General features: G+C 35.1%; 1 protein-coding gene across 1 annotated transcript in view; it reads right to left on the bottom strand.

The window, feature by feature from the left end:
- Nucleotides 1–25,076, bottom strand: part of LOC148951168 (uncharacterized) — a 102,300-nt gene that overhangs the window by 5,154 nt on the left and 72,070 nt on the right. Inside the window, exons 9-12 of the mRNA XM_089091011.1 lie at nucleotides 19,988–20,204; nucleotides 10,839–11,013; nucleotides 5,350–5,515; nucleotides 2,851–3,104 (exon numbers count right to left, since the gene is read on the bottom strand). Of these exons, the coding sequence (XP_088947137.1) occupies nucleotides 2,851–3,104; nucleotides 5,350–5,515; nucleotides 10,839–11,013; nucleotides 19,988–20,204 (812 nt within the window). The remainder of the gene's footprint in view (nucleotides 1–2,850; nucleotides 3,105–5,349; nucleotides 5,516–10,838; nucleotides 11,014–19,987; nucleotides 20,205–25,076) is intronic.

Raw genomic sequence — 25,076 nt, 5'->3', positions numbered from 1 at the left:
ATGACAGAAGGTAAATGATAAGGAAAGGAGAATGAAAGGAAAATGCAATAGAAAAAGTAAGACAGTTCCAAGTTGAAATAGATATTTAAAATTTCAAAATATTCAAAATGACTATCTCAAAAATTTGATTGGATGTTTTTGGGGAACTGGTGGGCGTGGAAGGGGTGTTAGTTGCCTTCTAATCGCTTTTGACCCTTAAAAAGGGCACTATAAATCTCAATTTCCAACCGAATGAGCCCCCTTTGAAGTTTCTACGACGAACCCGTTCATATGAAGTGCCTCTGGGGAAAAAATAAATAATAAAACACTGTAGCCATATGGCCTTTACTATAGGCAACGCTATAGCGTTGCCTCTGATGCAAGAGAAGGTCAAGATAGGAAAGGGGATGGGGGTGTTGAAGCTGGGGAGAGATGATAAGAACTTTCTTGAATTATAATTTATTGGAGATAAATTGGCATTTTTACAGCGTGATTATCATATTCACCTAAAACGCAGGCAGAGCTTGGCTTCGATCCCAGACAAAACCAATATTTCGGATTTGTAAAATTTTGCTTTTGCGGCAATGGTGGCAATAGGTTAAGAGGATTGAGAAGAAATTGGTTCAGGAGCTGGAACCTGGTAGTAAAGGAATCAGAGATGTAATATCAAAACCATATAACAAGCCATTTTGAATATTCCCAAGCAACAACGGGCAGTTTCGGCTTTTTTTTTTTATCTGTATTCATGTTTTCAGAATTTAAAAGAGGAATATAAACACCGCTATTCTTCCTAAAAACTCAAAATAATTTTGAAAATATAATTAGCAGTACTTTTCCCTCCCTTTGGAAATAATAAAAAACTCTTGTCTGAAATCAAAATCTATAACTACATGTTTCGTTCATTTTCCTTCTCGTATCATAAAACAACCAGAATAGATCCAAAATCAGATCCATTTTCACTAATGAAAATATGGATATACTAATTGAAATATTCATTATAATTAAATCTTTAATACTAGGATAGCCTATTTTGCGTCTCAGTCTCATGCTGAACATTTTAATGTTCATACTCTTCAAAACATAATTGGGAATATTGTAAAATATCCATTATTTATTTAATTATAAACAGTTTTATAATTTCAAAATTTTAGCATGTTAAACTTATTTTTGCTGTTTAACATTTGATGGTATTTCAATTTCTATGGGGAGTTCATTGAATCAGACCTGTTTGTCTATTGAAATAATCAAATATATAAAACAGGCTGACTTACAGACTTTAATGGTAATAACGTCTATTCTTTGGGATTCAAAACATTGTCATAATGTACAAAATATAATTTTGTACATATTACAAATTATAGGCAGCGCTATTGCGCTGCCGATGTCACCAGGATCAAACCTTTATTAAAAAATTGGGTCGTAATGTCAACTTTTTCACCAGGTCCTAAAAATAAAAAAAAGAAAATATTTAGGAAATTGGATTAAACCAGAAAAGATGGAGAAATATCAAAGTACGAACGAGTGTTCACAATGAGTGCATGCAGGCTTATTTTCAATCGATAATAAACTTGGTTCAATTTTTTTAATCCAAGACTAACAATAGCTGCGTTTTTTTTCGAAGTTCCGTGTTTCATGGTTCATGTTCCAAGTTTCATGTTCTAGCCCAAAAACGCAGTTTTTGTCGCTTTCGTGTTCTCTGTCCATGTTCCTGGTTGAACGTCTAAAAACGCATTTTAGGAAAAGTGGCAAAATATTTAAAACTGTGGAAACATGTGGAAAAATTCTGAGCTTTTTACTTGCCTGTTTTCTTGTACACATATGTTTCACCTTGGCCTCTATTCAAAAACGCATATTCAGCAGGATCTATGTCCATTTTCGTCCCTTCCTTCTTATCCTTTCTTTTGTCATCTACAGATAACTTTTTTCTATCTGGATAGGGACCAATCGAACACGCAACACGCACAAAGAGCAAGTTCCAAGTTTGAGGAAACAGACAGTCGAGCAGGCAACATGATGTTTCGTGTTTCGCAAAAAAACTAATTTTTGTTAAAACATGCTGTTACGTGTTTTGTCGAAAACGCAAAAATGCCAAAACACGATTAAACCACGGAACCAACCACGCAAAAAAAACGCCACCAATAAAACTGTTTCGTATGGAAACTATTTTTATGCTTATTTAGTTTAAGGGCAGGGGGCGGGGTAAAATAGATAGGTCTGCTTAGTTTTCCAATTAATTTTAGCAATAGATTGGAGCTTTGCCAGAATACAGGGGAGAAAGGAGGAAAATTTAGATATATTTTTGTTCTCATTGTATTCCCTCCTTTGTTTCCACTCCTGACTCTCTTCGACACGATACCTCTTTCTATTATTTAGTTTTTCTCATTTACAAATTAATCTTTGAAAGAGTTTAACGAAACACTTTTGACTTAGATTTTGCTGTGCTTGACTGAATTCGCAGAGTTTCTCACTTTTTTATTTATTACGGCTAGTGTTTGTGAATTAACCGTAGTTCAGTTACCTATTAATTTTTTTTTCGATGAAGCATGAACTTTGTTCTTGAAAGAGATTCGGAGGAGGATTTGTGTGTAAAATCTCTAAAAAACAGTAAAAAAAGGAAAGAAAAATTTTTTTGATGTAACAAAATTCGTGTCGAACTAATAAGTCATGAATTTTTTAGTCTGTTTTTTTTCTTTTTACCTGGAAGCCAAAATTTGGCTTTTATGGCTTGCAAAACTTCCTTATTTAGTCAAATCTGATCTTACTCAAATTCATTACTACTCACCGTAACAATAAAAAATAGGTTCAACGATAAAACTTCGTAAAAAGAGAAAGAAAAAAGGAAATGACAGAATTGAAAAGTAAACAAATTACCCATTTTTCCGGTAATAAGCGCTTCGGTCCTTGACATCTCTTAGAATTGTATCAACAATTAAATTTACCATGTCTGTCTCTATTTTTTCAAACAGCTCAATGATTGAGTCGAAAACCGTGCCCTCAGCAACTTGATCAAAGTTTTTAGATATATTCGTTAGAGCAGGTACTGGAATGTCAGGGTCTTCACCAGATTCTAGCCCTAAGTTGGCTGCAGCAGGTTCTTGTCGGGAAGAATCAAGTCGAACAATCAACTATAAAAAGGCTCAAATTAAATAAGTCTATAAAAATCTATTTTGATTCTCTCGTAGCTACTTATGAAGTAACAGACTATAGCTTAAGGAGGGGCATAAACCCTAAGTAAAAAGGTTCTAGCCTAAGCATACAAAGTTTAAAAACAAATGTAGTTCTAAATCTGGTGATTTATTATGAAAATCACCTTGAAAAATCTAAATCTGTACGATTATCTAGAAAAGAAACGGGACAAACAAATTTCAACAGTTTGTATCATATAGAATATAGACTATGATTATTCCTGAAAACTATGTAAAATCTTTGGTACTCACTTTATCATGATATTGTTTCAGTGTCTTAAGTAAAAAGTCAATACCAAATCCTGAAGTAAGGGGACTAATATGTTTCGAAATTAAAATAAATAAGTGTAGCAAAGTTAAAACGATATTTAGTAATTTACTCATAATAATATTGCAAACAATTAAGAAGAATAAAGGGCCTTATTTAGCTCTCGGGACAGACCTACACAAAATATAAATACAATTACAATTATCCCATTTGGAAGGACACAATACTCCTGATAAGACATAAAACTGGCCAGCATTCTTACAATGAACTTCCATGTGTCGAGGTTTTTAGCTTATACAGTTACAAATGAGAGGGCCAGATTGTCAAAAGCTTTTGAAATACCAAAAAAAATAGCAGCTGCAAAAGGTCCGTTAATCTCTATATACTAAAAGATATTATCTAACATGAAGACAACACAAACGATCATTCTATATTCTGATCCGAAGCCAAAGTGATTTGGGAAACATTAGCTTGTATATCTTGGCAAGGAAGATCATAAAGAAAACTGTCAAATTCTCGGAGAGAGCTGGAATTTTAGGGGTATTTATCAAGGCTGGTATACTAGGGGGGTTTATTTTAGGAATCAAAGAAATGAAAGCGTGTTTAAAATTGTATGGAAAGGTGTCATTAGTGGGCAATTAGAGGGCAGCTCATTAAATCTGATTCCTTTAATGATAAAATTGACTGAGATCTCTAAGGGACACTTAGATTTCCAAGGGTCAAGATTTTTAAGTCTGTTCTAAACTTTTATTATTGCGATGTTGTCCCTTGTATAGTAATCAGGAATTGAGGAAGTGGAGGATGATTGCGAAATATGGATGCAAAATAGTTATCAGCCAGATTTACGATGCAAGGACAACGTGAAGTGCCAAGTTAGGTCAACATATAGAACCAAAATTTATTTTGTGAGCCTGAAAGCTTTCGTTTGTCCCCTCCAACAAATTCCCGATATTTCATAAGGTCTTATCCTGTTCTGATCAGAATTATTAAAACTGAGTAAGTTTTGAAACAACGCTGTTTTGAAATTATACTATACTTATGCTGTTAGGGTAGGGTGAAGTATTGCGGCCAAAGCCTCATTCCCCCAGCTTTTTTTGTGCGACTAGTGAGACTCGAGCTCCATTTCAGCAGTCAATTATCCAACTTTTTTTCCGGCATTTAAAGCAACAAAAATTTTAAGCCCCTCAAAATTTTTAAAATGACGTATTTCAGGAACAAATTTTTGTACAAGAAAAAGAACTCATGAGATATAAATTCATCAGCTATACAAAAAATATTGATGTAAATTGTATCTGTCTTATTTTGAAAACTGATTTTCTCGCTGAGGGACAGCATTCTATTATCACCAATAAGAAAGGAAACCCCAAATTTATTTAGCAATGAAAAAACTATTGAAGTTTAAGAAGCAAAAGAGAAACAGTTCCTCTACCTCAATCTCAAAAAAGAAGTCGAATTAGACTAATAAATTACCAATTTCCTTAGAATCAGCCAGCTTTTTAATTTTTTTTTTCAACCAGGATTCCAGTTTTTCTAACTTTCGGTTTTATATGACGCAAACAGATAAAAAACTTTTCCCGCTTGGAACGATAAAAAAAAAGAAAAAAAGATGCATTAGATTAGGCATTTTCGAATCATTAATGCTCCACAATCCTACAATTATAACTCCATCATGGCTTGAAAATGTATTTAAGTAATATATGGGCGTTTTGACTTTATGTGTGCAACTAAACGAGAATAAAAAACAGGTTTATTTTTTCAGTTTGATTTTTCTCTTTTTCAATATAAATTAAGTTAAGTTTATAGCCAATCTCAGTCGTGCTGAATTGCCGGTATGGGTACACAGAGTCTATTTTTTGCTCGTTTCTTTTTTATAATTGAAAAATTACATTATTTTTATTTTATATTTGATTCTCATACCGTTGTATCCTCCCAATCTTCTAAAATCAGGGTAACATAATGTACGGTATTCAATACTCCACAAAAACTTTCTCCAAGTGGCTGATCTTCAAACTCATTTTTCATTTGTAGCATCCGTATTCGGAAGTCTTCAAGCAGTTCCAACTGCAAATCAAGAAACTGGAATCTAGGAAATGAAATCTTATCAATTGCGTTACATAGCCTATAAATTTCAATAAAAAAAAAAAAAATTAAAAAAAATTTATTTCCTAAAAACAGTTAAGAAGTTTTAGAAATGAATCCAGTTTGCATTATATGCAAATGTTTTCAAGGAAAAACCGAAAAAATTATATTTAATTTAAAATTAAATTTGCCACTAAAAACGGATCTCAAGATACTATAGCTACAGTAAGTAGAGGTAGTTCATTATTTTAAGATTTTTATCGACTGAAACTTCATCATCAAGAGTGATCGGATAATTACCAAATATGTGGGTAGCTTCATCAGTTTATTTGAGCTAGTTTTGCAGACATATATTATCGATGAAATAGTATCTCTTTTATCGTTTCAAGTGCACAATAAACCTGGCAAAAATATACTTGTTTAATTTAGGCAATGAAACTAAAATAGGGCATTAAGTGTGGGATTTGCTTCCTATCTTGCTTAGATTTCCCCACAATATATTTGAAACTTTGTCAAATAGCTAAAGAACCCAAACGGTACGTTTTCACCAGTATGTTTGGCATAAAAACATTCAAATCAAGGAGGCACACTTGTGCCTCTTTAAAGAGGCGACCCACCACAATGTTAAGCGATTTCCGGTCCTAGCGGTCGCAGAGAGACAGCGGTGATCGCATTTTGTAGCCCAAGCTCCAACTAAGAAACGTGCAAAATTTCACCCCCCTCCCTCCGACTTTTTCTTCATGGGTAAAAGTGGGCCGGAAGTTTCGACCCTCCGACCACAGCTCCCCTTTAACGTTGTCTGATGGGGCTGAAATTTAGAGGTTAAGCTTTCCTAGGGCCCGGGAGCTTATCTTCGAAATTTCAGCTCAATCCAATTACTCCTTCCCTGTTTTCCAAAAAACAAATATAGCCACTTAAAGTTCATTTCTCTTTTTTTTTATCAGCCACGCCTACAGGCCACAGTTGGCAACGGATCCGGGTGAATGAGGACTCATTCGAAGCGGAATTCGACCTGTTAGTGCCTTTTGATATTTTCAGACCGAAAAAATTATCCCCCGAATTTACATTTACGAAAAACCTCGTTTTCCTATAAGAGCCCATGTTAATTTTTCCCACCACATTCCCCCTTTAACGTTGTCTTATCGGGCTTAAATTTAGAGGATAAGCTTTCCTGGGGTCTGGGAGCTTATCCTCAAAATTTCAGCTCAATCGATCACTCCTTCCCTGTTTTCCAAAAACCAAATGTCAAGTTTTGTGGGGATTTGCTTGCGTCAAAAATAGATTGCAGAGACTAAAAATAATGTAACGAGTGTCTCTGTGGTACAGTGGTCGCTATTCCTGACTGTCAGGCGGAAGACCCGGGTTCGATTCCCCGTCAGAGAAACTTTTGTATATATTGAATTTAAAGTTTAAAAAGAAACTCAGTTTCTTTTTTAAATCCAATCTATTAAATCCTTCGGCTCAACAGGCGTCTCCAGAAGAATATCACAGTCGGCCTTCAGGTTACAGGTAAGTCTCCACTGCTTTGATAACATGCCGTATATCCACATGCTCGAAGAAAAGTTGAAAAAAGAAAATCTTACTGTGCATTTGATTTGAGTATTTAGGAATTAAAAGCCTTAACACAAGAATCTTCAAAAGCGGGGGGTTTGGGAGGGGGGACCCCCCCCACTTTAAATCCTGACACGACCAGCGAACAGTTAGTCAAGCAATAATAAGTAATAAACTGTACAAAAACGTGCAGAAAATATTTTAAAAAAACTACGTTTTCTAAAGAGTTAAAGAGGCTGAGTCACAAGTTCGAACCTTAAAACGTACAGGGATTTGGAGGTACAGTTGGGGGGCTTTCTGCCGCCCCCATCAACCCCCGCTTTTGCAGCCTTTAAATAAAAAAAAGTTTTTTAAACTGAAAGTAAGGAGCGACATTAAAACTTAAAACGAACAGAAATTATTCCGTATATGAAAGGGGCTGTGCCCTCCTCAACGCCTCGCTCTTTACGCTAAAGTTTGACTTCTCACAACTCTTTTTTTAAACAATAAAAACTTTAGCGTAAAGAGCAAGGCGTTGAGGAGGGCACAGCCCCTTTCATATACGGAATAATTTCTGTTCGTTTTAAGTTTTAATGTTGCTCCTTACTTTCAGTTTAAAAAACTTGTTTTTTTTTATTTAAAGGCTGCAAAAGTGGGAGGTTTGGGGGGCGGCAGCCCCCAACTGTACCTCCTAATCCCTGTACGTTTTAAGGTTTGAACTTGTGACTCAACCTCTTTAACTCTTTAGAAAACGTAGTTTTTTTCAAATAATTTACACATAAAAAGCTCACTTATACTCATAAAAATAAAAAAAAAACAAATAATTTATTCTCTGTAGTTTCAATAACTAGGGGGGCTTGAAGAGGGAGCATACAAGAGGAGGAATTTTAAGCCTCCAGTTAAGGAGGTTCAACCATGGTGAGGTTCAAAGTGCCATTATAAAGGCACTTTTATAATGATTTCCAGCCTTTCCGACCAGAATTGGACACAAAAATCGCCATTTTTGATGACATATGAGACTTTACGATGGGTTTATTGAGAAAAATTTACAAGAATGAGATAGAGAAAGGCAATAGCTTTTAAGTAAACCATTAAAAATCTCTCTGCGATCTTGGGGTATCCTGTTAGCCATGGTAGGAAAATAAATTAGAAATTAACAATGAGATGTGTGCTGATCGTGCAAAAAGTGAATTTCCCCATTTTTAAGGATGCCGGCTCAAAAGTTCTTGTTTCGGGGATTTGAATCTGGACAAGTAAATTTTGAGATATTGGACTTTATTTAAATGATAAAAAGTGCGGGGATCTTTGTTTCAACGGTAATGCTACGGATTCTCCTTTGAATTGTAATTATTCTTCTATACGTTCAGTTGATAGCCTACGTTGGCTTGGTATTACTCTGTGTAATAATATATTTTGTTTTCGTCAGTCAGCTGTTAGGGACGTATGTACCGAGATCAGATGTTGGTATTCCAGGATTGTTGCAAACCGGTCGAAGTACAATCGTAAAGTTTTATTGTCACTCTATTCGGTTTTCTGTCACAATACTATTTCCTACCTTTCAGGGATTTACATTTTGCTTAGGAAGAATGATCTATCTAAATTAAGGAAATGATATTATCAGTATTATTATTATTATTATTTATTGGAAAACCCGTCATACAAAAAAGGAAAAGACAGAGCAATAAGCGAAAAAAAAATATACAACAAATTGCAAATTTGTTGTATCTTCCATTGTCATTTCGTAATTGCCGTATTATCAAAAAGTATAACGCACCTAATATAAGTGAAAAACTTCGTGATTTACCTATAGAACTGTCTGCAAGTGCCTATGAAAAACTGTCTCCTCATCATGGTCTCATTCGTTTGTTTCGCTGAATTTTCTTTTTATTTATTTATCTTACTTTAAGTGCTGTGTGTTTTTTCCCCTTTTTCTCTTTACTCCACTATTTTTCGCATTGTTTGTGCAGTGGTTATAAATAAATTTTTATAATTATTGGCTACCTTATAAATTTTATTCCCAGCATTTTGACCTTATTCGGACAAAAACCTATGTTTTGCGGCACAACATGGCAGAAAACACCACTTCGCCGTGGCAGTTCGTTTATTAATTAAAAAATGCACTAGATATTGTAATTTAGTTTCAAATGAGTCCCCTTCCAACATTCGATGACCATTGGTTCTATTCGATGACCCTTGGGATGAAAAAAAAGGAGACACACCGGTGGTTCTCATACAAAAAAGTGATTTTCCTTGTTGTTCAAGATGTGGGGATTATAAACCTCTGACACAGGATTTTTGGCTATGGTGATTCCAACAGTAGGCTTTTCATTGTCCTGGGTTCCAGGCTCCTCTTTTTTGCAATTCCCATAAAATTGTTCCCGTAATAAACTTTTACTATTACATTAATCGAATATTTGTTACAATTCCTGGATTAGCTTCGAATGGCAATTTTTTCTCATAAGACATTATTTTTTCGAAACACATTTTCAAATTTTCAGTTACTATGGACCGCCATTCATTATTTACTAGGTTGCAGCTGTCGCTGAAACCATGATGCATCGAGAAAAAGAGCAACTAGCGAGAAAAAAGATCAACTAAAAGAGCAACTTGAGAAAAAGATCAACTAGCTTAAAGATTTCTAATTTAGAACACTAGAGGTACTAAACCACGGATTTTACGCAGAGGAAATAAGTATCGACGTCGAGTGAGGTTGTCATCTTACATGTCTACAATTTTTTTTACATGATTATATCACATGATGACAGTAGTCAAATATGGTTCTGAAGCATGGGCGCTTCGAAAAGCAGATGAAGATTTGCTAGATGTTTTCCAGAGAAATTGCTTAAGGATTGTTCTGGGGACCTGGCGGACTGACCGTATTTCAAACAATAGGCTCTACGAAAAATGCGGTTCAATACCGCTGTCTAGGGCTATAATGAAAGAAAGGTTGAGATGGCTAGGGCACGTTGTGCGGATAAGGGATGACAGACTGCCGAAGATTGTTCTTTTCGGCCAACCGTCTAAGGCTATAAGCAGATTGTCCTCGTTTGGGTTGGGAGGACGTCATAAAGAAAGATTTAAAGGAATTGGGAACTTCATGGGAGGGTGTAAAAGGGAGGCTTTGATTAGATTGGGATGGAGGAGGAGCGTGCGTAGCTGTGTTGGCCCTCGGCCGCTTGGTGCTGCGGTCAGTTGTTAGTAGCAGATTATAAAAAGGTCCCTGAAAGTTGAAAGGACCTTGAGCGTTATTTCGGTCCAATCATTTACATGATTATTACTATTTGCAAGGCATTATACAAAAAAGTATAATCCAAATAAACCTTGAATAAACAAGATTGAGTTCAAACACAATACTACAAAGATAAAACATCCATATAACTCTGCATTTGGTACACTTAAACATAATGGTAAAACGGTCCGTTCGTCGATGGATACATATACTTGCACAGGGAAAAAATCTTCTTCAATCTTTTTTTACATCTACATCACTATCGCTGAGATTTATTATGTTTAGGTGAACCACCCGCCCCACCTTTTGAATGCATCCAGTCAGTACACGAAAATGACTGAAGGGTAAAATAGTGGCACGAAGCGTGATTTACACTAATTTCATTAATTTTAGAATTTTACTATATTTCCATGTCGAGTGGAATTATGGAATTTTCAGAATTATGGAATTCCTATAATTCCATTTTGCTGAAATCTGGATAGAAATCTGGATCAACAATTATGTCAACTACTACCCCATGTCGGGAGGAATGGGGTGCATAATAGCACCATGGTTCCAAAACTGTTACCTGTGCTCTCTCTGTGGCAGAATATTGTATCGATCAGTCATCGCCAAAAGAGTTTTTGCGAATTTTTCTGCAACTTCTGTGACGTAAAGTACCGTAGCACCATCGAATTCCACATCACTGGTAGAAAGCCAGGCAGTATCAGAGCTGAGCAGGGCGTCCATCTTCTCTATGGCATCTAAAGATGTATCCCTTAGTCAATAGTTTCAATACACAAATTAGACAAGTAATATAGGTTCGGCGATTAAACTCCACACCTAAACTCAAACATAAAAGAAGAAAAAGCGGGAATAATTATGTTGTCTTCTTAAGAATCCCATTTGTATCCTATTTAATATCTTTTCAGGTTAAGGTTGACTTAAAGACTTCAGCTCATTCTGTAATAAATATCAGGAGACTTTTTCTTCAAGATTAGTGAATACCAACGTTTAGTACAAATAATTTATTTGCGATTGAACCGAACCATAAATCCAACATCCTGAAACAGAAATATTTTTATCTAGGGCTATACAAACGACTTAAGACCCCTCCCCTCAAACCCCACCAAACACATCCCATAAAATTTGAAAGGAAATAAACTGACCCAGACAAATGGTATTGTCTGTAAATATACAACCAAAGATCATAAAGACCAAAAATTATCGCAATGGATAGCTCCATGGTGCTATCCGTGTAACTCCTTAAGTATCCACTTTCTGGGTTTTTAAAAAGATTACCTACACAATGTATTCAAGAACATAATTTGAATCTTTCCATAGTCAGATTTCCACCAAAGGTAACGGTAAGCAGGTCGAGAGATCATATACCCCAAGGAAAACTCTGACAAAAGTTCGTTCAAATACATTATAGTCTAACGCAAAATAAAAAAAAACACGTAATATCAAATACGTAAAATACAAGCTCTTCTGTATTTGTTCTTCCCACGTAGAATATATACCTCGCAATTAGTTGTAACCCTTGCCATTATTATAGAACCTCCATTTTTCTAAAATCCCTAATTTTCAAATTTTGAAGAAACAATGAGAGCCGTTTAGAAAATATAACTGTGCCTTATTCTTTAAAAATACAATTTTCCAAATTTTTAAAAGTTTCACAAAGTCTGTATTGGTAATTGTTGAAATTCAGATATTTACTCTGAATCCTATAAGGTTGTTTTAGACCTCCTCGACTAGTTTCCTCTATTGCCCCAATTTAATCCACAATTTATACCTGTACAGAAAGATATTGGAAATGTTTTCACTCCTTGCTATTAAACACCCCCAAGTTGTTCGTAATGTTAAATGTAATATCAAAAACATAATTCAATAAGTTATTTGTACTAAGACGAATACCAATTCTCTAGATTTTTCAAAAAAAAAAAAAAAAAAAAAAAAAAAAAAAAAAAAAAACCTCTACCTTGTAACGTTCCAGTACATAGCAGCTAAATATACAAAGGTAAATGCAATGCAAACAATGTGTATAAAATATATTCAACTGATAATAGGAAAAATATCCCTTGGTATTTAAAATGAAAAATTAGAATTAAACACGCCCAACTAACAGAATGATTCAGATACACGTGCAGCGTGTAGCCGCACAGGGGTGCTAGATGGAAGCACACTATTCTTAATGTTGATGAGAAAAAAGGCACCAGACATCTTATTCAGGCTAGTTTGAATTGATATAGATTTTTCGGGTTCTGTGTTACCGTCGACCAAATTATTTTGTGACGACAACGTATCTGAATCCCTAATACACTGGATTCCCCCCTCCAAAAGAAATCGCTTGGCTTATTTTAAGCCCTGGGGTTTCTCAAATGCCTTTAAGAATCATAGCCATAATCATGGTATTGAGTTTAGATGTTTGTGCTTTAGTAGCCTGCCCCATAAGTATTCTCTTTTCATCACCCCTCCCCAGTGGTCTGCCTGTGGACATTTATGGTACCCACCAATTTAAATCTAAACCTCAAGAGAAATCCATGTACAATGTACAATTGATACCACTGCTACTTTTGATAGGAATAAGCGAATATGTTAATCCAACGTTCTAGGTAATGAGGCCAAGAACTATGTGAAATCGCAACCCTCATAGGAGCGTTGGAAAACAATGTACAATAAAATGATGCATATATTATTTTTAGCTGGTAAGTTTATTCTCATTTATTTTAAAAAGAAAAACAAAAACATTTTAAAAATATTCCAAACTTTCTTTGCACAAAAAGCTGAGACAAGTCCAAGGTTTAAAATAAAGTATTATCTACTCCTCTATATGAACGAAAATTAGCAGCAAGCTTTATGTTAAGTACATGTTTTGTATTCACAAAAAATGAAAATTCGTACTCACATTCAAAATGAAAAAAATTGCCGGCGCATTCATAAAAATGGCAGTCAAATAACAATACAAATCATTTCAAAAACAAAAAAGTACATTTCATGTATTACCTTTTTACTTGTGGATAGACCTAGGCACGGAGCCAATTGATTTGCGTAAAAAGAAATTAATTAAGCTAAGATCTGATTACACAAGTGACTTGTATGTGATTACGGCTTAAGGATTATTTATGGATTGTTGCTTTGGATTAGTATTCAGCACTATTATCATCTGAATCATGCATTGAAATACTTGGACTACTTGCAATTACTTGAAATTATTTGCAAATTACTGGATTAATTGGCCAACTCAAAGATAAGTAATTATTTGTTTTCACTGTTACGCTCATGTCAAAATTCAAGCCTTTTGATATTGTTCTCGCTAGTTTCAAAAGTTACCACCCTTGGCCAGCAATTGTTTTGCAGTCAAAAAGTGGTGCGAAAGGATTATGGAAATATACAGTTTTTTACTACGGCGATCATTCTGAGCACCAAGTGGCAGAGTCTAATTTGAAATTACTTTCGGATAACCCTAGTACTTGCAAAAGAAAGGAAAAAGATGTTGGTAAAGCATATACCGAATTAGATTCGTTTCCAGACATTTATAAATCGTCATCACCTACTTATCTAGCATTAAACCCAGCAAGCGTTATTGCAGAAGACTCACTGGCACCTAGCCTAATCCTGCAAAAAATAGCTTTTACCCAGAATGAATTAAATCGGACACAAGTGAATCTTACAGCTGAGATATCCCGTCAAGTTAAGGCTAAACTATCAGACCCTGATACAGCAAATCAAGCAATGATATTATAGTAAAAAAAATTCATGATGCTATTTCCATTGATTACAACCCAAAATTCCAAGAAATAGAAAAATCACTCAAAGGACTATTTGCAATGGTTAAAAGCTTGGAAAGTACGATTTTGTCATTGGAATCGAAAGTGGATGATTTTGAACAAGAAAAGATGCTGGATTGCTTAGTGATGAATGGAGTAAGGCAGAGGCCTTGAAATGATCTAAAGAAAGAAGTATCGGTTATCATTAAAGACAAGATGCTGGTCCCTGGTTTTGAAGTCAATAATATTGTAAATGTTTTTCGCTTTAGTTCGAATGACTCTAACGATCAATCTAAAGTGTCTCCAGTGCTAATACGCTTCAAAAATGTGGAATTAGCTCGAGCTGTTTTAAAAGCAAAGACTAAACTAGCAAAGAGTGGAATATTTTTATCAGAATCGCTAACAAAAAAGCGTCGTGAAATTTTAAATGCGGCAAGAGATTGCTTTGGTAAATTTAATGTATGGACTGACCGCGGGCAAATTTTGGCCAAACCATCTGGTCAATCAATGATACGAAAGATTCGATCATTCGCGGATTGTGCTTAGATATATATATATATATATATATGTATATATTTTTTTTTTTTTTTTTTTTTTTTTTTTTTTTTGTATGTATATTTTATGATTTAATTCCATATCTAAAATCTGTTGTCTTTTTTTACTGGAAAATTAGAAACGCCTCCAGTTGTAGGACGACTTTTTGAGCTTGAAAATAACCCGTTAGATGTTTTAAGCATTATCAATAATTCTATCGGACATGTCAACAGTGATTTGACCACAGTGAACCACGCAGTAATAAGTAAATATGTTTCTAGTCTGAGGAAGGCTGTCCAGCGGGATGGATATTTTTCAGTGCTCCACTTGAATATTCAGGGTCTTTGTTCTTCAATAGACCATCTAAAACAGATTGTTTCTGATGGGCTACCTGACGTTGTTGGTTTATGCGAGACTTTTTTAGATTCTAAAAATGATATGCTTTTGGATTTGCAAGGTTATAAAATGGAACGACTGAATCGACAAAAGATGGCCAAGGGTGGTCTTGCTTTGTATATTTCTAATAATCTCCCATATTCTCTTAGAATGGATATATCCAGAAATATCGAAGGTGTCTTTGAGGCACTTTTCGTAGATATTAAATGTGGAGGTAAGGACTTAATTGTTGTTATTATTTATCGATCTCCTAGTGGCTCTATTCCACTGTTTCTACACACCCTTAATGATCTACTGGATACCATCCTAAAACAGTCGAATGAATTGATTATTATGGGAGATTTTAATATAAACTTGATGGATATAAAGTCTTCTGTATCTTTGGATTTTCTGTCGTCCATGCTTGTCGCCGGTACTTTACCTTCTGTATGTATCCCATCTCGCATAACAGAGAGTACGTCATCTCTGATAGACAATATTTTCTGTACGGCTACCTTGATCCAAAATTGTGTTTTAGTGAGCGACATTTCCGATCATTTCCCTGTTGACTCTAGATACTGTTTTGATAAACTGACTATTAAGAGGACTGGTGAGTCTGGTAAGAGGCTTATTAGGTTTGATGAAGTGGACTTGATACTTCTTAGGTCAAGATTGGCAGATACTTCTTGGGGTGGTTTTGAGAGTGATTCTGACTTTTGTAATTTATTTGATACTGTTTATGAGTCTATTAAAGATACTGTTCTTGATATTGGTTCTGTTTCTCCTTCTAATCGTAAGTCTAAGAATACTTTTCCTCTAAATCCTTGGATGACACCTGGTCTCCTTAGGAGTTGTAGGAGAAAAAATAATCTCTGGAGGGCCTTTAAGTCTGCTAGCCCTTCAATGAAAGCTATCTGCTTTCAGCGATTTAAAATTTATAGGAATAGTTATAATTCTGTTTGTCGAAAGGCCAAGTCCCAGTATTATTTTAATTGTTTTTCAGATTGTGGTAAAGATATACGAAAAACTTGGCAGGTTATAAATTATGTGCTTAGGCCCTCTTTTCATTCTCCATCAGCCCCTTCTTTTTTGGATTTTGATGGCAAAATCATCGAAGGTGAACTGAATGTTCCAGATGCATTTACTTCATATTTTGCGAATATTGGTAAAAGGACCGCTTCGGCTGTTGGTTCTTCTCCGTCAGGATTCAACTTCAGGTCTTATCTTGGGCCACCTTGTATGAAGTCAATGTTTTTGGAACCAGTGACGGAGAAAGAAATTGCTAAAATTGTCATGGGATTGAAAAATTGTTCGTCGTCTGGCCCTGATAATATTCCTACTAAAGTAATTAAGTTCATACTTCCTTCCATTATTTATCCCTTAACAAAACTTATTAACCTCTCCTTTCAGCCTGGTATTTTCCCGAGTAGTCTCAAGCGTGCTCGAGTCATCATATTATATAAGGGGGGGACACGAGATGATCTAGCCAACTATCGGCCAATTTCTTTGTTGTCTGTACTTAGCAAAATATTTTAGAAGGCGATGCTTTCTCGTCTTAATCATTTTCTTACTTCTAAAGATTTTTTTCACGATTTTCAATTTGGTTTTCGAGCAAATCATTCGACTGAGCATGCTCGTGCGGTTTTACTGAATTATCTTCACTCTGCCATAGACTCCCATTTGATTCCTGCTGCTTTGTTTCTGGATATTCGTAAAGCCTTTGATTCTTTAACCCACAGTGTTCTTCTATTTAAACTTTCTCATTTTCGCGTAAGAGGTAGTGCGTTTTATTGGTTCAAGTCTTTCTTGTCTGGTAGAATAATTTCTGTTGATCCATTTTTTCGCTCACCATCAAGTGTTGCCCAGGGGGTTCCTCAAGGGTCAATTTTAGGGCCGGTACTGTTTTTAATATACATAAATGACCTAATTTTTGCAGTTAGAAATAAAAATCCTCTTTATTGCTGTCGTCTATGTCATCCAACAGTCTCCCTTGCCCATAATTATAGTTTGCACACCTCGGATTTTCTTGTTACTTTAGCCGATGATACCACCCTTATTACTTCTGGGAGAACAGAGGATGAAGTTCGTAAAAAGTTAGTGGACCTCTTTGAGAGACTTTCGATTTGGTTTGATGCTAACTTTCTTGCCTTAAATGTTTCTAAAACTAGTTTTTTAGTTTTTTCTCGTATATCCCAGGCTTGCCCTCAATTATCTGAAATTCATATATCCAAAGGCTTTATTAGTAGACCAAAGGATGGCCATGTCTGTTTCCTAGGTATCCTCCTAGATGAAAATTTATCTTTCAAACACCATATTGATTTGATTAAAATTAAGGTAAGCAGAAACCTCGGTATTCTAAGAAAACTAAAGCATATCTTTCCAGGACCAATTCTAAGAATCCTATTTCATAGCTTAATTCATTCTTATGTTTCCTATTGTTCAGTCATATGGATGTCTACTTTCCTTTCTTTTCTCAAACCGCTTTCGAATATTTATGATAAAGCTATAAATCTTATCCAGGATGTAGATCGTTCGGCAACTAAACTGTTACTTGATATTAAAAAACTTTATATTCTTTCCTGTGCGTCTTTCGCTTTTCTTCAGCTCCATGGTGATATTCCTAGGTCCCTTAGGTTTACGTCTTCTTTTGTATCTTATCGGTCAAATTATCAACTCCGTAGTTCTCTAAATATCCAAATTCCCCATAAACCAACAATAAGATCCGATTTTAATCCTCTTTTTGCGTGTCATTTGACATAGAATACCCTTACCGATTCGGCTCGAGAATGCCCCTCGTTTGGCACCTTCAAAAGAATAGTAAAAAAATATTTGTTTTCATGTGATTAATTTTATTTACTTTTGCCTGCTGCCAATTTTTTTTTTTTTTTTTTTTTTTTTTTTTTTTTTTTTTTAGATGTTGTGATTCACTGTAGTTTGATAAAGTTTATTTAGTGAACCGTCCTTGTTTTTTTTTTTTTTTTTTTTATTAAGCAAATGCTTAACATGTTAAAAGTTAAAATGCTTATGTTTATATGTTTAAATATTAATTTTATGTCTATATTGCTTAAATCTTAAACGTTTAAATGTTTAGTGTTTATTTGATATTTTCATAATCCCCCTCCTACAGGCCATGGACCCTTTGTGGGAATTTGTAGATTGTTATGTAATTATTTTACTGATATATGGAAAATAAACCTATCTATCTATCTATCTATCTATCTAGCAAAGACTATACAGGTTCCCATAGCCATGACCCTGGAGGGGATCAGATAAAAGTGAGAAAAAATATTCTTCGTAATCGTTATCCCATGGGGTGTCATTGAATCTTGGGGGGGGGGGGGGTCAAAGCCTTCGTTACCACCCGAAGTACTTACTGAATGTAACTTAATAACAAACGAATCTGGAACGTCTAAGGATATTTTAACTTATCTTGCCAGTGCAGATGAATCTACTGTAGACCTTCTAATGTTCGAATCTCCCCGATGATTAATGATGGTACCTTGGTTCTCAACAAGTCATATCAATGATTCTAGAGGAAATGGCAGTGTTATCAATTAGAAAAATTCAGATACAACTTTTAGAGTTGCCAACCTCCAGAACAGATTTGATTCATAAGATATACTGGCTCATTTTCCTCGCTATAATCTTCCCTCTGTCACGTTTGGTCTTATGACAAAGGCATTATCATGCATGCACTAGATGAAGCAAAGGCAATTGTTTTATTCAAAAACGGTGATAACCCTAATTTTATTAACTATTGCAAATACCAGTCTTACAAACCTGTTTCTCTTTTGTCCGTATTTAGAATTTCTTCGTAAGAGCTATACATTACCTTGAGGGCTTATCTAAAAAGAAATATTAGTCCATGATTTTTAAATTTGACTTCCTTATTATGCCTTTTACTAAGTATGGTTGAATATCTCTGTTTAATGCTTCCTTAAATTTCTTTAAATACAGGCTAAATACAGACGGAAATCTATGGAATACTGAAAGCATTGGAAAATTTTAATTGTCCAAAATAGCTCATTGATTAGCTTCGAGGGAAAATGTTGGAGCAATAAGATTTATTTACTGAAAGTTCACAAATCCATATTTTCTACTTGATTTACAATCTCAAAAAGATCGCACGTACTAGCTACTTCTAAACCATCTATGCACCTTGCACTATCTATCTACGCCAATTTTTTCAAAGCTTCACTCTTCACTATCTCCTATCAAGTTCTTACTTCCTAGTTCTTTTTTTCTCAAACCTGCCCAAGCCATTTTGAACGCCCTCCTATTCCTTTAGCCCCATCTGGATTACCAAAAAGCCCAATTTTTGGAATCGTTTTATACCCGGTCATTCAACCGAGTATCAAACAATTTCTCTCTGACATTTCTCTCTGACCATTAGAATTAGAAATCGGCCGACTGTCTCCGACAACTGTCGTCTTTTCCTCTTGGTACAAGCGCATCTCCTTGATAGCCTCTTTACCCCGACAAGAATAAGAAAGAAAATAAAAGTTTACATCTTTCTCACTTTATAGAAACTTATCTAATGTAGATTTTAAAGTCAGAACTTCAGCATCTCAGGGCCTATAAAACATCTAAAGACTTTCAAAATAAAATTTACAGAAAATGAGCTAAATTATGAAAAATTTAGAAAGCTCAAAATACTAAAAAGAACAAAAGAGACTAAAAGAGATTAAAAAGAGTTTTGCCAAAAAGACTAAAAACACTAAAAGAGACTAAAAGAGTTCTTTCTCTCAAAGTACCAGAGCCATCTGGTAGTATCCTTTAATGCCACTCTATAGTTTTGTTGCTTTTAAGAATCGGATAATTGAGCAAAACGACCTTCTTTTTTAGAAGTATCACATCCCTCTGGAATTATTCTTTGATGCCCTAATGCATTCTCGTACTTGTATTTGGGCAGAAAAAAGTATTTTTGGAGTCTCAAGTCACTCTAGAGACGTCTTTAGATGCTTACTACAAATTCTAGTTCATACCTACGGTACCATTTCATAGGCACACTCAGTCCATCCATCACCTTAAGCTAAAAAGAAATTGAAATAATATTTACATTTTTTCTCAATACGGAGCCATTTTTCTAACGTGCGTTCCCCTGTCAATGTTTCATGAACTGAAGGTTGATAGTGCACATTGAATCTTAGTTCTCTCTCAAATGCAAGAATTTCCTCGATACAATGACCAAAAAGGTAGTCATCCTCATATAAAAGTGGCAGGTCATTATTTAGCTTAACCACCACCAAACCACATAAAGCTCTTGTGAATTCTTCCTAAAATCAACACATAAAGTAAGTTATTCCTTTTTTCTCTATAATAGCATAAAAAATACACGCTGGCATTGGATTGTCAATGGAATGTTATATGACATATTTACAATAATACACTGAAAATAATCTCAGGAATTAAAATTAAGCACTATGTAAGATACAAATGCAAGACAGGTGCATATCAGTCAAATTTATAGCTAACAGGCTAAACTTTTGAAGAACAACTGACCGGGTAAACTGTCTGATACTGGGCTTCACTCGTAAATCTGTCACATAATCAGGGCAAATATTCCAGTATATTTCATATGACAGACATTGGGAGCAGTGCTTCCAATTTTTGGTTTTGATTCTCCCTATTTTCATACCAATTTTCCCCCAAATTCCTTGAATTATGTCTGATTTCTCCTTATTTTTCTCCCAAGAAATAAAAAAAGGATATTTTGCCCCAGATTTCCACAGAATTTACATTAAAAGTACAATGCAATATCAGTTGTTACATTTTAACTTCAGAAAATGATAATATACAACATCTTTTGCGCTATCGAGAATATATTCTTTAAAAAAGTTCAAATAAGTTTCATCTCCAGGACTTCATCGCACGTAACGTTTACGCTCGTCTTCAAGCCAGCGACAGCTTTCGGTATCTTTACAGTTAATGAGGTTTTATCTTCGTTTTCCACCTCCATTCTACGTCCGTTTTCCGCCATTTTCTGGAGGGAAACCATTTTCTGTTAGAAGAGGATATCTCACAAATAGTGGTGTTAGAGATTTTGGATAAATTAACTGCATGCCTGGGTTCAACCCAGGCCAAAATTTCATAAATTTCGTCTTTAAACTCGAGCCGGTCTTTGATCTGCTTGATCAGGACTATACATTATTGTCGACAAGACTTGTAAAAGACATCAGTGCTATGACGTGGCTCTTGTGCATCTTTCAGTTCTTTTATAGAACCGGTTGCAGCTACTCCCATAAATGTCTTTTTTAAAGGCAGGCACTCACTTGAATGATAAGGAACCAGTTCTGTATAAGAATCAACACTGCGAATATAATCCAGTTCCAAGAAAATTAGACGCAATATTACAAGACAGGGTAATTTGTTTAAGTTTGATCGTCAAGCGTGATTTCTAGATATACTGAATAGGAGCAACCCGTTGCTCGATAAGCCTCTTTACGCATGCCAGAAATGATAGCCAACGGGTCTGTCCTGGTGCAAGAATTTTGTGCTTTGCATCGAAAAAGCTCCTGAGTTTAGGCATAATTATCTCGCCTGGAGACGTTTCTGGAAAATGGGCATAAATATTTCGCGCCAAGTCTTCTACTGTCTTGAGGAATGACAGGCCTGCACAGGATGAACAAAGGTGAATAAGATGGTATGAGTGTTTCACATTCAAGATGTGATGGACCATGCCTTTAACAAGTGTTAAAGCAGATCGGTTCGCCACCAAACAAGAGGTTAGTTGCATCTTTACGAATTTCAAGAATATTTTTCCAGGAGATCAAGTTTTTTTCGATAACTTGCTTGATGTTTATCAGACCCTCAGCCGATTCATCAATATGCTTGACCGTGTCCAATACTTAGACATGAAGCTTTAGATCTTTTTACAAAAACATTATCATGATCGCTAGCTGCTTATGAACGCACAATAAGTGGTTTCGTCAATTATCAAAGACAAAAAGTGATTCTGAGCAACTTGACTAGCTGGTTCTGTAGCACCAGCAAAATATTCTGTCGAAAAACATTTGTTGCTTTCTGTTTACCCAAAGTGACCCCTGTCAAGGCTTGGTTTTTCGGAAATAATTTTCTCAGGAAAGAGATAATGCTGTCTGCAAGACTTAATGGCCAATTATTTTTTGCCGAAAATGCATAGATGCGCTGTTCGATTTCTTTGAAATGACAGCATACAGTCAGATGTTTAGCAATGCTGCCATTCCCAGACTTCGTCTCAATTTTATTGCTTGCTTTTATATGTACCTTGGTCAACCCTGATTTCCCAATAGAACTTACAGTAGGACACATAAGTTGTTTTTTTTTTACTCGTTTGACACCCTTTTCTCTATCCAATTTTTAACCTTGGTATCGGAAGCCAACTGTCGAGAAGCGTTTGCTCGTATGTTTTCTTTGAGAATTTTGTCCTGAACTCTGTTTTCTTTTTGGGAGTGGCCAGAAGTTGAACGTCAGAAACATCGTAGTGTTCATTGCCCAGTTGTCTTTTGGGACTAGATGCAATTTGAAGATTGTTCTCCTCACAGTCCAAATTACATAAAAAATATTACATTTTTGTAAAAAAAAATTGAGTTTCATTATGCCTACCACATGCCAAAGAAAAACAAGGAAGCTCATGTAACACATTTACTGGTAACCCTACTCAAGCTATCAGTGTATGTTTTAGGCTACATAAATTGCTTGTTTACAAACTCAGCTGGTGCTCTATTTGGATAGTCCCATCTGAATTTGCAGATGTCCACAGTAAAAAGAAGTTACCAGCAGATAGAAAGAATCCAAGTGCACGCATATTGGTCATATGTTCCTATTCTACAATTACTGCATAGACAAACAAAAATTATCTTATATCGGTAGTTTACATCAATTAAAGGCATTGCTGAAAAATAAACAGTAAAGAGCCATTTAAACAGTAAAGGTCATTTAAATTAGGAAAGACCAAGGGAAATGCCAATGATGGTTGATTAACTGTCCACACTTTAGCTTGTTTTGAAACTCCGCACTGATCTTCACAATATGAAAGAGTGCTGCATTATAAAATTTTTGAATAAAGCTGAGCATATGCAACCTATGAGAATTTTCTAGCCTCTATTGGAAAAATCAAACTTCCCTGAATATCCCTAAAAACGTTTACTTTCACTTGATTCCCCTGAATCCCTAGATACAAAATAAGTGTCCCTAAAAGAAGTCGTTTTCTCCTAAAACAGGAATTTAAGAGGGAAAAAACAGGTATAATTTAAATAAAACAGGAGAACACTGTTTGTTCCACTGTTTTATTTAAATTATACCCGTTTTTTATCTCTGAAATTGTGTATATGGAAAAGCAGTGTGGCCTAAGAAATTATTTCCCTAAAATAGGGAGCAATCACACGAAGTGGAAGCCCAGATTGGGAGCCAAGTCGCAATATCAGGTCCTGTCTTTTATCTTTAAGTTCAGTAAACATAATATACTGAGACTGTCTTCACGAGAAACAGACTGCACACCTAAAATAATTTTGTCAACTCGATTTTAAATAACATTGAGTTATCACCTTGAGTAGTAAATGGAAAGCAAGAAGTCTTGACAACAATAGGTGCTCCTGAAAAGATTTATAAGAGAAGATGAATTAAATATACATATATCCTTCAAATTAGTATTGTCACCAGCGTTGACAAACATGATAGGAAAACGGAATATTTTCCAATGATAAACCTCTGAATACAGGAGTTGCAAAGGCATTTCCTGCACAGAAGAGGACAATCTTTCCCTCTACAGAAGAATCAATTGCGGACTTGTAGTTAAAACTTGTAATACTTTTAAAATTAAGATAGAGCTTTTCCAGCAAAAAAAAGGAAGAAAAAAGTTTTCAAGTCATCCCCAGTTAAAAAAAAAGAGAAAAAAGAAGAGAAAAAGTGCAGACACTTATACACTCAGGCACTTCTGGTCCAATTTCATTATAATCTTAGATTTATGTTTCAAACAGGATTTCACTCACTATAAGAGGCAGCTGGGAATAAGCATAGGTGTGTTCATTTACACTATAGTATAGACAATAGGTCGTTTCACAAGCCCCTTGCACTTTTTCTTCAATAGCACCACGAAATTGTTTCCTAAGATGTTTGAAGCCGGCACAACATGTTATATAAGTCCGGTTCTCTAAATTGATTTGCTACAATCATCGCCCCCTTTCTTGTTATATGCGAGGTGGCTGTATCACTCCATTCCATTGCAATGCCTTTTTCGAAATTATCTGGTACCTATTCAGGTACCAAATATATGCGAATAAGACGATGAAAAAAAGGAGGGGGGGGGGGGGGTTAATTTTGAAAAATAAGTTACTTAGGTTTCCAATACTCTACTTTTAAACATTTAAAACTAGATATTGTGCATATTTAGCTTTACTCTACCTTGACCTGCACACGCTTGAATTTAAATTTTCTTTGCCACCATCAGCGGTTTCGGCAATCATTACCATTCATGAATTAAGTTACCTGGTCCACAAGGTCATTAAATTCAGAGAAATGCCGTTTAACCAAAAATTCATTTTTGTAAAAATTAAAGAGTTTCATTTACTATTCTAACTCAATTTTAGATGCGTCAATTAGGATTGGGTATAGCACCCCCACCTACCCCTAGATTTTGAAAAATACGTGTTTTGATATTTTCATTGAAATAATTGTACTTTTGTCCCTTCCCCACACTTTAATGACTTAACGTCATTGATGAAGTGGTTGTCATACATCAGTCGTTTCAGCAATCATCACCATCCATGAATTAAGTAGGGTCATTAAATTCCAAGATTTGAAGGGGCGGAATCAATACCACAGGTTAAATACGGAAAAAAGAGCTGCTGAGCCTTCAAATTCCAATATGCCCCCATCAAGTATTAAATCATATATTTTGCAAGGATTACTTTACATTTTACTTTGACCTACGTAAGCTTGACTTAAAATTCTTCTTAGTCTAAATCATTGATTTCAAAAATCAAATCCTCCATTAAATCAAGCATATTTTTTCTTCAACCTGGTAAGTCCGAAGACTTGATGGGTTGTAAGATGCAAAATCAAGTCAAGATGTAATTTAGATTGCCTTCTTCATTATTATTTTACTCCTAATGGGATGAGACCAAAAAAATTGCAGATTTTAGAACAAGCACCGTGCTATAATTTTACTA

The sequence above is a fragment of the Artemia sp. Qi Xiang Cuo genome, chromosome 6 (genome assembly GCF_049724085.1).
Source record: "Artemia sp. Qi Xiang Cuo chromosome 6, ASM4972408v1, whole genome shotgun sequence".
Taxonomy (NCBI): Eukaryota; Metazoa; Arthropoda; class Branchiopoda; order Anostraca; family Artemiidae; genus Artemia; species Artemia sp. Qi Xiang Cuo.
The sequence above is the reverse complement of the archived record's forward strand: the minus strand, read 5'-3'. Positions and strand labels throughout refer to the sequence as shown.